Below are 13,253 nucleotides of genomic sequence, written 5' to 3' on the forward strand. Positions count from 1 at the left end.
CAAGACAGAAAAGCTTCCCATAAGGGTCATTCAGATACACAACCTTAGTGGAAGTTCAAAGAGCATACCAATCTTATTATATTTTGACAGTTGTATCACAATATTATCTGATGTCAGTTAAGGTTACTTGAAAAATCAGCATTTGGTTCCCTACTTCTTTGTTAAAATAGCTGATAAGGTTGGGCTCAGAAAATGAATTTCCTTACATGCAAGCTTTTTTTAATAAAAATTATCTTAAGATGCACCAATAATCACAAACTCCGTCAAAAGAAGTTTTGTAGTCTACATATTAATTTAAGCTAAAGCAGTTAAATATTATTTTCAAGTGTCTATAACAACAGCTCTGAAAACATCTGCCCAATGCTAGCTGTGAAAAGGGGGAAGTCCTTTATTTTAGCAGTCACGTACAGTGCTATCCAGTGCCTTCTGAGAAGGAGAGCCTATTAAGGCATTAGATGCCATTTGCATTAGCACACAGCAGGGGGCTATAGCAGCTACAATTCTGGGATAATCCTAACCCACCTCTGTATACAAGGGATACAGTGCAACTATTTTTAATATTACACCTCCTCACATGATGCAAGTGATCACAATGCATTGCTTTTCCATTTTTGTAAAAAGAAGTAACTTTGGATTATATACTTACAGTGTTTTAAATGCATGTTGCAAACCAAATATAAAAAACAAAAACAAATTCTTGTACTGCTAAATTCATGGACTAGAAAACTAAACTGGGGAAAGTAGTAAGAGTAACATGCGTGTTACCGAGAAAACTGAATAAATTAACCCCCATGATATATGCTTTACGTAACACTGACTCAAAATCCTCTTTCATCATTAACGTCTATAGTTCAGAGTTCCTACTATTTTAGCAGTCACCACGGGAGAGGGCCAAACAGACCAACATCACCTCCAAACTCAAATAAACTACTCAACGCATCCTGCTCCTAGTTCCATTTCTCTTCTGTTATAACAAGAGCAAAATGGTTCTTATTTGCCTCTGTCCAAAACAACCACCTGCAGGTAATACTACTCCATACACACGCTTAAAACTCCAGTATTCTCTGTTCTTGTCATCTAGATGATGCTTCATCAGTATAGGGGTATACTTCTTGAGGGGAGCCTCTTCGAAGAAAATGCCAGAAGAGCCACAGTCCTGGAAAAGAGGCTTGTCAGCTTTGCTCTTTGACACCTTATCTTAAAAATTAATTTAAAGTTTCATTAACATGAACCATTCTTATTTGTCTAAGAAACAAGAAAAGGTGGATGATCCAAGGCCCACAAAAAGCAAACCGAGGAATTTAACAGATCCACTTTACAATAGTTCAGGAAAGCAGAGTACATCAACAGGAAAAAACTACTTTTTCCTATAAGTAGAAGGCTGCCAACAAGAAATAAGTCTCCAATATGCTACCCATACCTGCTTGCTGTGCCAAAATAAATGGCAGAAACTGAGTAAACAGAATTTGAGGTACCAGTATAAGGTGGACTAAAGAAATATAATGTTTGGAGAGACAGAGCAACTATTCAGAAGAGACTTCTCTGACGAAAAACATGGCTTACTTCCTCTTCTGTTTTCCCTTATCCAACAAGTGCAAATTACCCTCTCAGTCCCATTTCAAGCCCCACAAATATGTTTTTTATTTGCATCTTTAGATCGTGTTTAGGAAAAATGCTTCCTGAAGCAGCACTCAGCCACTAGGCAGACTAAACGCTTGAGCTATTTTTTGTTTGATCAGAACCTGACAAATAAAAGTAAGGGTGAAACAGAGAGATGTTTTATAAATAGGGAAGAGAAGGCAAATACTGGTAAGGAAGGCTTCTCCTCTTCCTACAAGGGCAGGCCTAATCTGACTGCTTTCTGTCAGGTAGACTTGGATTTTGATTACAGTGGGTTTGCTTTATTATTATTTTTTTTAATAATATATACCTGATGCTGTTCTTGGTGATGCATTTTCTCCAGCACACTCCCTCAACTGCTGTGAAATACACCCGTTTTAATCACTGGTTTACTCTTAAAAACGAGATGCGCTGAATACAGCTGATTGCATCTGAAGAAAATGAGCAAATCCTGCCCCAGCAGCAGCAACCCCAATTTTATTGGCCACACAAAGTCAGTCCAGACAGGTTCCCCACCCCCCACCCCCTTGCAGAGCAATGAATTGACAATTCACAGGGAAATGTAAAGGCAGAGAGGAGCCAACCCCCAGGTGCAGCCCGCCACACATGCCCCAATAAATAATCTTGTATAGCACCAACACAGCAGCTCCTTGTGCCGTGACGTACAGGATAACTCGCAGATCGGCAAGGAATACAAATCACCACCCATGTAAAAATCATTAGCGATAGCCCATTTATTGCCCTCCCTTTCCACGCTACCACAAACGCAATTTCCTCAGACAGTCGGGGGGGGGGGTACCCACAGGTTTTGAAATGCAGAGGAGAGATGGGCTCGCCTTTTTCCAGCCACCCAGAAGGTTACTTCAGCTCCTGGCCTGGGCTTGTAATGGACTGCCCTCTCAGGAGCCCTCTCCAACTGCATGGCGCACGGAGGCAGCCCAGAAATACAATCAACTTCAGGTGAAACGCTGCCACAGGGACAAGGCAAAGGCGAGGCAAGGCAAACCTCGCAAGGTCACTTGCTTTCCGTGGCTCCTCAGCCCCCCCAGCAAGAAATAAAAGAGCCAGGCAGGGTGAATCCCTCTCCGTGCTGGCTTCCAAAGCCTGTCCTGAGGAAGCAGGCATGGGAAGAAGTTGCTGAATGACGCTTCATTGACCTCATTTAAATCCTTCACAGGCCGAGGGGGGGAAGCAGGGAGGGAAGCAGGGGGTGAGGGCATGGGGTGGGAGGGGAATTTTCAACTTTCCCATGGCACTCCCCAGGGGCTGCTGGTGGGGAGAGGGGTGAGATGTGTCCAGGGGGTTGATGTGGATATGTCCAGGTGGGATGTGGGGTGGGGGAGATGTCAGGAGAAGGGGGATGTGGATGTGTTGGGGTAGGATGTCGGAAGGGGATGTGGATGTGGTGGGGTGGGATGTGTTGGAGAGGAGGGATGTGTGGTGGGGGGGAGATGTGCGTCGGGAATTGGGGACGTGGATGTGTTGCGGGGATGTGTCGGAGAGGAGGATGCGTGTCAGGGAGGGGATGTGTGGAGGGATGTGTGTTGGGGGAGGATGTGGATGCGTTGGGGTGGGGGGAATGTGTGTCGAAGGAGGAGATGTGTCCGAGGGGGACCCGAGCCCGGCGGCCCCGCATAGCCCCCAGCGGCAGGCGGCCGGGCTCATTCCAGCACCACGGCCACATCCCCCGGGCAAGCCAGGGGCGGCAAACTCCGTGGCCCGACTCCTCCCCGCCCCTCAGGCGCAGTGTCCCCCCCACCCCCAGACCAGGGCAGCGGGGCCAGACCCCCCGAGCCCGCTCGGCGGCGGGGGGGGAGGGGAAGCCCGGGGGCGCGGGGCGGTACCTTGTACGAGGATCCCGCAGAGGCTGTAGAGGCGCAGCAGGGCGCTCGCTCGCAGCCGCATCCTGGGCGCTCCCGCCGGGCGCGAGGCAGAGGGTCCCGCCGCCGCCGGTGCCCGCCGGCCGCTTCCTCCTTCCCCCCGCAGCAGCCGCCGCCTCCCCCGCCGCCGCCGCCGCCGCAGTGTCTCCCGCGCTGTATCCAGGGGGCTCCGCAGCACCAGCAGCACCGGGGCGCGGGGGCGGGCGCGCGGGGGGAGCGGCTCCCTCCTCCGCCGGCGCTGGGCAGGTGCCCCCGGGCTGCAGCGGGGCCGGGCGCCGCCCGCGCGGGGCCGGGGCCGGGGTGTGTGTGTGTGAGTGCGTGTGTGTGTGTGTCTGCGCGTCCGACCCTCCCTTCCGCCCGGCGCTGCGCAGGAGGCTGAGGCTGGCGCTGCCCGGGCGCGCGGGGACCCTGCTCCACTCCCGGCCGCTTCCCCGCTCTAGACACAAGGGCTAGCTCCGCCGGGCTCCCCCTGCCCGGCCCCGCCCCTTGCCCGAGACCCCGCCCCCTTCGCCTCCCTGGGACAGAGCCCCGCCCCCTCGGCCCCGTAGCCACGCCCCCTCCTGCCCTGGGATGCAGCCCAGCCACGCCCCGCCTCCTCCCCCGGCCAGGCTGGGATATAGGCCCGCCCACCCACCCGCCTCCGAGCGGGATGACGGACAGCGGCTGCCGTCCAATCCCTTTCGCGGAGGGGCGGTGCGAGTCGCCGGGTAACGGACACGCACGAGGCTTTCAAGGAGACGGCGGGCCCCGCCTCCTAAGGGCCCGCGCCTGCGAGGGGCAGCGCGACGGGCCAATGGCGACGCGGCTTCATGTTTCTCCAGCCAATCGGGTACGAGGGAGGGGGAGGGGGCGGGGCGGCGAAGGCGCTGTCCGGAGACGGTTCTGAAAGCGGCAGTTGGGGCCGGCGGGGGAGGGAGAGCCCCGGCAGGTCGGCGCGGCGTGGGTGCAAGGGCTGGGTCCGGCCCTCAGGAGAGGGCACGAGGCTCCGCTGCCACCAGCACCGGCTGCTGAAGTCACTCCCAGAACGCGGGAAACGCCTCAGCCTCCTCTGACAGGGGAGAGACACGGAAGGGCTGGAGAAGAGAGAAGAAGTCGCAGGGTCTTTATCCCAACGCACGCCCCTGTCACCGATTCCTCTCATCCGTTGCGTTGGGAGACTCAAGCCAGGGCTCAAGGATGAATCCCAGGATGCCTCTTTGGGAAATCCCAGTTCAGCCCCTTCCTCTCATCAGGTTTAGTTTTCCTCACCCAAGAGAAAAGCTACAGGAAAACCGAACCGTGTCCTGCCTTGGCTTGGCTTGATTGAACTGCAGACTACCTCAGCAGTTTCCTTTGCCCAAGGAAGTCTTCAAACCCCGCTGAAGCATGCCACGTGGACGACCATTTTTGCTCTCACTTGATGTTGCCTGCCCGACATTTCCTCCACAGAGCTGGAAGCTCCCCTCCAACTTATGGGAGGAAGTGGTCCACAGTCCTGGACCACTTGCAGTCACATCTCAGGGTGGAGAAAACAAGGAATACAAGGGTCATGGGGAAGAGAAGCACCCAGACACTGACACTGTGGCCTGAACCTGAGCCTAAACCTTAATTTACTCTGGAAAAAACAAACAAACCACGCTCCACTCCAATGAAAAGGAAGCATCTGAGAACTGCCCAAACAGCAGGAACTCCTCATGCAAGTCCTCAGAGAAAAGTATGAACCTCCATTCCATGAAGACAGAAAGCAGCCTCTCTTTAACACATTTGACAAAAAAGAGCATCTCCTCATAATAGGTTAAGTGATGTCATGCTAGGGCTCGGGAACTGGAAAAGGGAATGAAACACTGGCTGTAAAACTTTTATTTTCTTGCTGCTTCCCTCCCCCCCCCGCAACTTCCCCAGCAATGTAGAATGGTAAAAGTGGTTGAGAGGACATTGGACATTGTGAATTATACTTTGTTTTCAGACTATAAACTCTTCAAGAGAGGGTACATCTTCCAGTCTGTGTGTAAAGTGCCTGACATAACAGGGCACACCTTTAGCCAAGAATCCCAGGCCTTACTGAATCACAGGTAAAGGATTTATCCCCAATTTATGTTCCTGGACTTCTCAGTCATTTCTCTTGAATAAGAGTCACTTCTCTTGCTCCTGCATTTTGAGACCCATCCTTGTCCTGGCAAATTGAAACTTCTCTATTATTCTGCACACAGTACAGTACCTGTTTGCAGCATTAACCAGAATTCAGACTTTACCTACACCACCTATGGGTTTGACTAAGTACTTGACCAAGTTCATTAAAGACACATGTGGATTTATGTAGTGATTCAAGCGTTTGCACCCTCCAGTCTTCAACTCCAGGTAAAAACAATCAATCAATCTCAAGTTGTTTGTTCCAAACACTGAAGTCAAATTTCTCAGTGCATGAATGCCTATTCTGCCCCTGCTTTCTACTGAATACCTGACCAAAATGGGAAGTTTTGGTCTCACCTTCAAACCTGCCACAGGTCAGATGCAAGTTGCCTGATAGCCCATCTCAGGCTGTCATAGTTCCCTATGGTTTTCATCGTACATACAGTTTGTTGGGTAATTTAGCTTTTATGGGCCACAGCCTCACCAACCCTGGCAACAGTCCATAAACAAGAGATATTACTTGACAGAATGCTGCTTAGCAACCCTACATTTAGCTGGAGAACACATATTGCATTGGGAGCCAAAAGGCCATGTGTTCCAAGTTCACATATTTCATGTTGACTGCTATTCATTAGCAGTCAATAACTACACTTAGTGACAAGTAAAATGACAGTAACAGGAAACCATATCAAAGTGTTAATTGCAAAGAAATAAGTTGAAGGGAGAGACTTGTGCATTCCTCTCAACTTTCCTCTTGCTTACAACACTGCTACAATGCACAATACTTCATCAAGTTTTTACATCTATTTCAACCCAAAGTAATTTGTGTTTCAACTTCAAATTCAGATCTACCAACAAAATCCTATGCTTTGATATCAATAGGCCAACACATCTGACTGCCACACATTCTATGCTTTAATATTGCAAAAAAATCACACTTAAGTTGTTTGATTTCAGTTATAGAACTGATTCAAGAATATAGCATATGAAGAGTAGTAGTGCAGCTGCATGTTCAAAATCCAGTATATTTTCAAAACCTTGCAAAAAAGTCACATGAACAAAAGTGAAAGAACTTTGTCAAAATATTTCTAAAAGAACAAGTTTTTAAACTTCTTTTCCTTATCAATCCATTTGTCATTAAACCACAATGATTTTTTTTAAGTCTGCAATTTTTGGTTTTTTGCTAACTCAATAAGATTGTCACCCCCAAAAATTAAAGCTCCCATTACAAGTCAAACTTGGCCACCACAGCACTCTGGTATCCTTATGTTTCATAACTAATATCAAGTCTGGTCCTCTAAAAGCCTTCTAGGAGAAAGACAAGTATTTGCCCAAATTACACATAGAAAAGATTCACAAAGGTGACTCCTAGCTGAACTGGATTTAAGACCTATGCCTGTACTACCTATGGTGAAACTGAGTCTCAACCACATTGTCTCTTTAGAATACAGCAAGTCTATGCATTTGTGATCATTTGCTCTGCTTCCCCTTAAAAAAATAAAAGAAAAAGATTGACAATCACTACCCTTCCCTCCCCCACGGTAAAATACAGTGCAAGAATTCTGACTTACCTCATTCTACCCCTGCATAACAGTGTTGAGATTTGTTTTGTGTGAGAACAGTATATCACTACAGTGACATTTGCCAGAACAATCAAGCCATCAACTTCAAGAACAAACAGATATAAGAAGATAAAACTTTCTTGGTGATTGGCAACTGAACTTGGCACTCCAGTTCAGTTGCCAACTAATATGAGGGTGGCTACATACCACATGGTTTGCAGAGCAACATACAAAACTGCTTGTACACTTGATTATTCAACAGAACTTAGACTACAGCCAGAAAATGCACCTGAGTGAAAGTGTGTGGATAAGTTCTTCATGCCAATACCCACGCTGTAAGACAAAATGGAGACAGTTTCACAAAACTTAGAAACTTCAGCTCCCTTTTCTCCATTTCTAGGCCTTCCCTTTCCATTTTAAATGGAATTAACAACAACAACCACAAAAGAATCTGGTGTCTAGACCTCCTTTTACTCTCACTCCACTAAGCTGCTGCGTGAATGAGACACTATGTAGCCTGAGATAGTTGAGAAATACAGGATACAGCCTTCATTGCCTTTCCATATTTTTAATTATTTTTTCCTAGATCCTGAGAAGCCATTTACTTATAATCACACAGACAAATCCATTCTTTAGCAAAGTAACAAGTCCTTCTCTGTCTGCTTCTATTACTTTTTTCTCCACCACCACCACCGCCTTGTTATCCTTTTACCCAGAAGCATTTTTCACAGTTGCTGTGTTGTGGAACTGCCTGCAACCTCTGTCTGGAGGTCAGATAATTAACTCCTACATCTTCTGACCCAATATGTGGGTAGTGGGTTATATCACACATTCTCTCCCCCTTACAAGACTTTGGGCAAAATCCAGGGTTTCTATTGCAGTCTGTCCAACTCTCTTACATTTGAAAATAAAATAAAAACTGTGGGACAAAATATGACTTTAGCTGGATGCAGGTATTTGATACCTTTAAGCCACTGAGGAGAGGACTGATCAGTGATCAATACAAGAAAGCATCATTTGACTCTAAGGAAGTTACTTAGAAAAGGTTTTACTTTGCGAAGTCAGTATTCTAGAAATTACTTTCTAACATTTACAGATTTCACACAATTCCTCCTTTCCTTTCCTTTCCTTATAACTAATTTCTACCTTCTTTCCTGGTTTCAATGAATAGTAAAGTGCTTCCATAGAAACCAAAGTTTGAGATTTATTCAGTTTTATCTCTACCACGATAATTACCTGAATTATGACAGTCTCTCTAGGTGTCAAAAACCCTAACTCAAGGAGTGATTAAATTATTTATTCTGAGCTATTTTATAATCCTATAATAATAGAGGTTTCCAAATTATTTTATTAAGAATCATAACCCCTTAAAATATACATATATGTAACCTTGAGAAAAGTTCATTATTTTGAAGGTATTACTTATAATATCGTAACACAGTGTTATATGAGGGATTATTTATAGTCAAGACATATTTCATTATTGATTTGGAACAGATAAAACTTAAAACTCAGTCATTTGGTTCCTGTTGCTACTTTTCCCCATTTTTATTTCCTTTCCTGTGCTGGAACAGCAGATGAATAATCATATATAAATGGCAAGAATAATTGCCGACAATTGTATTATTAAACGGTACATTTTTTTAAGTCTTTAGAGTTGCGAAGTAGCCCTTTTCTCTAAAATAATAACATTTACCTTTTTATCCCATCTAATAGCTGAAGAAGGCCTATTTGGCAGTGTGGTTCTGGTATATGTGGTGAAATGAGTGAAGAATGAGGAGAGTCTTTGTAGCTAAAAATTCTTTAATTAGTGCATGCACTAGAATCTGTCTCTACAAATATCACCTGCATTGTATTATGCATCATTGTTTTATGGCAAAACGTTGACTGGAACAGAGACAGCAGGAAATGTGTGATTATCAACTACCAACAAAGGAAAAAAAACCCCAACTGATCAATCATCCTTTCCCACAGAAACTTGAGGAGGCAGGATTCTGTCCTAGACTGCCAAGCACTCATGGTTAGAACCAAAAGGATCTAAGCACTTAAAGTGGATCTGGGTCAAAATTAGGAGCCCAAATTCAAATCTGTGATCCTAAAACCCTCAACTCAGCAGCTTCTAAAGCATTGCATAAATTTTGATAAGTGTTGTCCAGCTAGCTGTTCTATGAGTTGCACGGAACCCCCAAGGGGTTAAAGTGTAGGCCCCAGGTTCCCAGTCCAACAGCCACTCTCCCAGCAGCTGGACCCTTCCTCCATTCTGTCTTCCTCTACCTGACCGCAAGGCTGGATGACTTAGAGAACCCAGGGACTCCGTGAGCTACAGTACAAGGCCACGAGCACCGTACATCAGGGCACCTACTGCACAGTGCTATGACAGCAACCCACATGGCAGGGACAGTACAGAGAGCAACTATGAGGGAGTGCCAGAATCTTTCTTCCCAAGGAGCTTTTGTAGTGGCAGGGGCAGCCCTGCCCCATACCACCTGACCACAGGAGATAGGCAGTGCTGTGCCATACCAAACAATGTATCTGGAGGAATGGGGGACAAGTAGGGTAAGCAGAAAGGTGCTCCGTACCAGGGAGTCTTTGCCAGAGCAGGCACAGGCCTGCTCTCAATACATATGTATTGAGAGAGGTATGAATGGGGCACCAGTACCTGGTCCCAGGAAATTTGGCTGCAGCCCAGGTATGTAAGAGTTCCCTTGCCTTTACCCATGCTGTGCCTAACCCCTCTATACCATGGTCAGCAGTGGTCCCCATTGGTACTCAATGAGCTTGCTTTACCTCTGCTTAACATCCACAAACAGTCCTTGGAACAGCACAGTTTCTTGGAACCTGGAACTTCCCTGTCTCTAATCACTCTAGGCAAGAGAGTCATTCTTTCTCTACTGCCCAGTGAATCTTACATTCTTTTTTTAGAAAGTGGAATGATTTCAAAAGTAGGGGTGAAAACTTCTCCTATGAGCTCTTAATCCATTCTACTATTTAGCCACAGCCCTTTTACCCACAGCCTAACATTTTCAAATTAGTTTCACTGAATTATACAAGTAATGCCTGAATAATAATCTCAAGGCAAATGTAAATATAAATCATACATATTGGTAAGGAAGGATTATATTATACTCCTTCCAAAAACTGAAATCTGGGAGATGGATACAATCCAGAACTCCATCTCATGGAGTTCCCTTCTATTAGTCTTCAGACATTATAGTAGTTAGAAGTACAGGATTGCAGTCTTCTAGACCAATGTGTTTAATTGGAGCACAAGCCCTAAAAAAAAAGATTCAGTCCTTTGGGGAGGGGCACATTCGGGGGGCTGGGGTCTGGGTCCAACAGGGTGCAGTGATATAGTTGCATCTCTCTTTGATTCCTGTTCCACCCAAACTTTAAAACCAACTGCCTGGGAGGGGCAGCAGCATATCTATTCAGATGGTACTGAGATAGTCCATTCATTTCAAGACTTGTTATCATTTCCCTGATCCCTGCTAATTTCTTTCCACTCCTCAAGTGTTAATGACTCATATGTTCTACTATTCAAACTGTCCATTCTTCTGAAACTTTGCTGTCCATTAGCCATTCCATGTAATGCCATCTCTCTTTTATTTCACAGACCTGCAAACTGCTGTTATCTCTAGCTAAAAAACCTCAACCACGGTATAGTAATATTAATTCAGGTGCAGAAATGACTGGCAGTGAATTGTTGGAGGCACCGTCAAGATGCTTAAGATGGCTAGATTTTGTTTCATGAATCTGAGTAAGAAATGTACATGTAACTCTAATGACTAAGGGACTAATGACACAATATCTTTTGAATAGTTGGATTATTTTGTGCCCAGTTTCTTGTGTTTTTTTAAACTTTATATATAAAGTATCAAATTAGTGTACTTTCCAATAGTTACATTTGTTTTTGCTTGATCTTAAACTAAATAGTGCTAGTATTTTAATAAAGCATCTAAATTCTCTTTAGCTGGAGAAAAGTATGTATTGCATTATATGTCATGATATACTATACCGGGGTGGGCAAAATATGGCCCATGGGCCAGATCTGACCCACCAAATGGTTCTATCTGCCCCACAGCTGATCTCTGAAGGAGAACTGTATCTATCCTATGGCTGCCCTGGATTTCAACACCTTTCACCTTTCTCCCACCCATCAGTCCCCCCAGTGTATACTCCAAGGCAGGGGGTGCTGAGCTCCTGGCCAGGTAACGCTGTCTGCATGCATCTCTGACCCTGTGTCATGGACCAGACAGCCCACCCTCTGGCAAGTCAAAGCGGGTAGGAGGAAGAGGGCCCGGAACTGTGGGTTATCTGTGCTCTCCCAGGTGAGGCCTAGTAGGGGCATGGACACAAATAATGTGGTGCCACACTGTGTTCCTGTGCACTGCTTTGGGCAGTGCCATGTGGGCATAGCTGAACTGATTGGCACACCTCCTGCCCAACCCTGAGTTTTTGTAACTCTAATTTTCTATGATTAGTGATTTGATTTGTTGATTCGGATCACTGCCCCTGATTTGATTCGGCCGAATCTGAACCTGAAGATTCAATGCTGATTTGGAGAATCAGTGATTCAGACATAGACACAGCTTTCGAAGTTTTTTCTACAGCCCTTGAGGAAGCAGGTGCAGTTCGTGTTCACTGTGATGCTGGGGCTCATAGAGTGCGGGGGGGCTCTCCATGTGCTCAGCAGCAGACCCGGAAGTGGACAAGAATCACTAAAAGTTGTTATTTTAAATCTCAAAATAACTTCAATAATTTAATACATTTAAAACAGCATATAATAAGATTTATAGAGAAAATCAGAATTTATATTATCCTAAATAACTTTCCATCCTTGACATCATCTGCCTTACATAGTTAGTCCAAATATCTGATATAGGATTAAACAAACATGTCTATTGTCTTTGTTTCTTCAAAATAGCTTTTTCATAATAAATGACTACTGTATTCAGCTATAACATAATAATTAACTTATTTTGCCCTCTATGTTATAAATAAAATTAATGTGGGGGTAATTCATAATTGGGCACTACTGGAAACAAAAAACGAGCATTCAGTATATAAGCTAAAAGTATGCTTGCAAACATGTTGTGGGTCACTCTTTTCCATACTTTGTCAACATAAAAGTCATTGTGATCTTAAGTGCAGAAATGTGGAATAAGTATATTAATTGGGTAAGAGAAACAAGCTCAGTAGAAAAGAAGAATGTTTGCATTTTCACATAATTATGTGAAATGAGAAGCACATCAGTTAATCAGAGCCCAGAAAAATCAAACATTATTCAATAAGTTATTGACATTACTGTACATGTCCAGTTTATTTCCATAAAAACAGTCTTAGACAATTAGCCACTTTTAATTTTGCCTTGAAAAGTTTTCATTTTTTACAATATCCCCACCACTCAAAAATGTATTTTCAACAGGCCACATCACTGCCCTGCTAATAATAGAAAATCCAAGATAATAACACTGAAGTCTACATGAAGCAAGATTTTTTCTTTTCATATCACTGTTTGTTAAATTGCCTATTGTACTGTTGTGTAACAATGATGATATTCGAGACATTCAAATAGACTTGCAATGAACAACTTTCGTGATTATCAAACACCTCAGATTTGTTATAGCAAATGAAAGAACCTGAAAAGCTGCTTTAGTGTCTTGTACTCCTCTACCATAAATATTTTCCTTTATAAATTTTGGATCACACCTCACTAGAAACTTGAATTGTGAATTACAGCTTTTGCATTACAATTTCCTATGAGAAAACAAACAAAAAACACATCTTCTTTGATGGCCACAAAATGCCACAATATATTTTGTGTAACCTCTAATTTCATATTCTATCTAGCATTGAACTACCTAGCTTAATTTTTGTATGTAACAATGGCAAAGGAAGTAATGAGATACCTGACTTTATTTTAATGTATGTAAAAAGAAAATGGGGAAAAAGTTGCTGTGTTCTTCTTCCCCTGTTTTCTGAACAATCTTTTAGGGCCCAATCCTTCAGTCCTCTTCTCACAATATGTATATTGCTTTTATTGCATATGTAAATCTGAATATTGAATGACTCTTAAGTCAAA

General features: G+C 44.5%; 1 protein-coding gene across 2 annotated transcripts in view; it reads right to left on the reverse strand.

Moving 5' to 3' along the window:
- The window catches only part of CADM2 (cell adhesion molecule 2), a 1,086,729-nt gene extending 1,083,073 nt beyond the window's left edge, over positions 1-3,656 (reverse strand). For both annotated transcript variants that reach the window (XM_090059684.1, XM_090059675.1), the window contains exon 1: positions 3,465-3,656. In XM_090059684.1, the coding sequence (XP_089915810.1) occupies positions 3,465-3,525 (61 nt within the window). In that variant the 5' untranslated portion in view covers positions 3,526-3,656. The remainder of the gene's footprint in view (positions 1-3,464) is intronic.
- Between the last annotated feature and the right edge of the window lie 9,597 nt (positions 3,657-13,253).

The sequence above is a fragment of the Crocodylus siamensis genome, chromosome 1 (genome assembly GCF_052110815.1).
Source record: "Crocodylus siamensis isolate JL-2025a chromosome 1, ASM5211081v1, whole genome shotgun sequence".
In the NCBI taxonomy this organism is placed as follows: domain Eukaryota; kingdom Metazoa; phylum Chordata; order Crocodylia; family Crocodylidae; genus Crocodylus; species Crocodylus siamensis.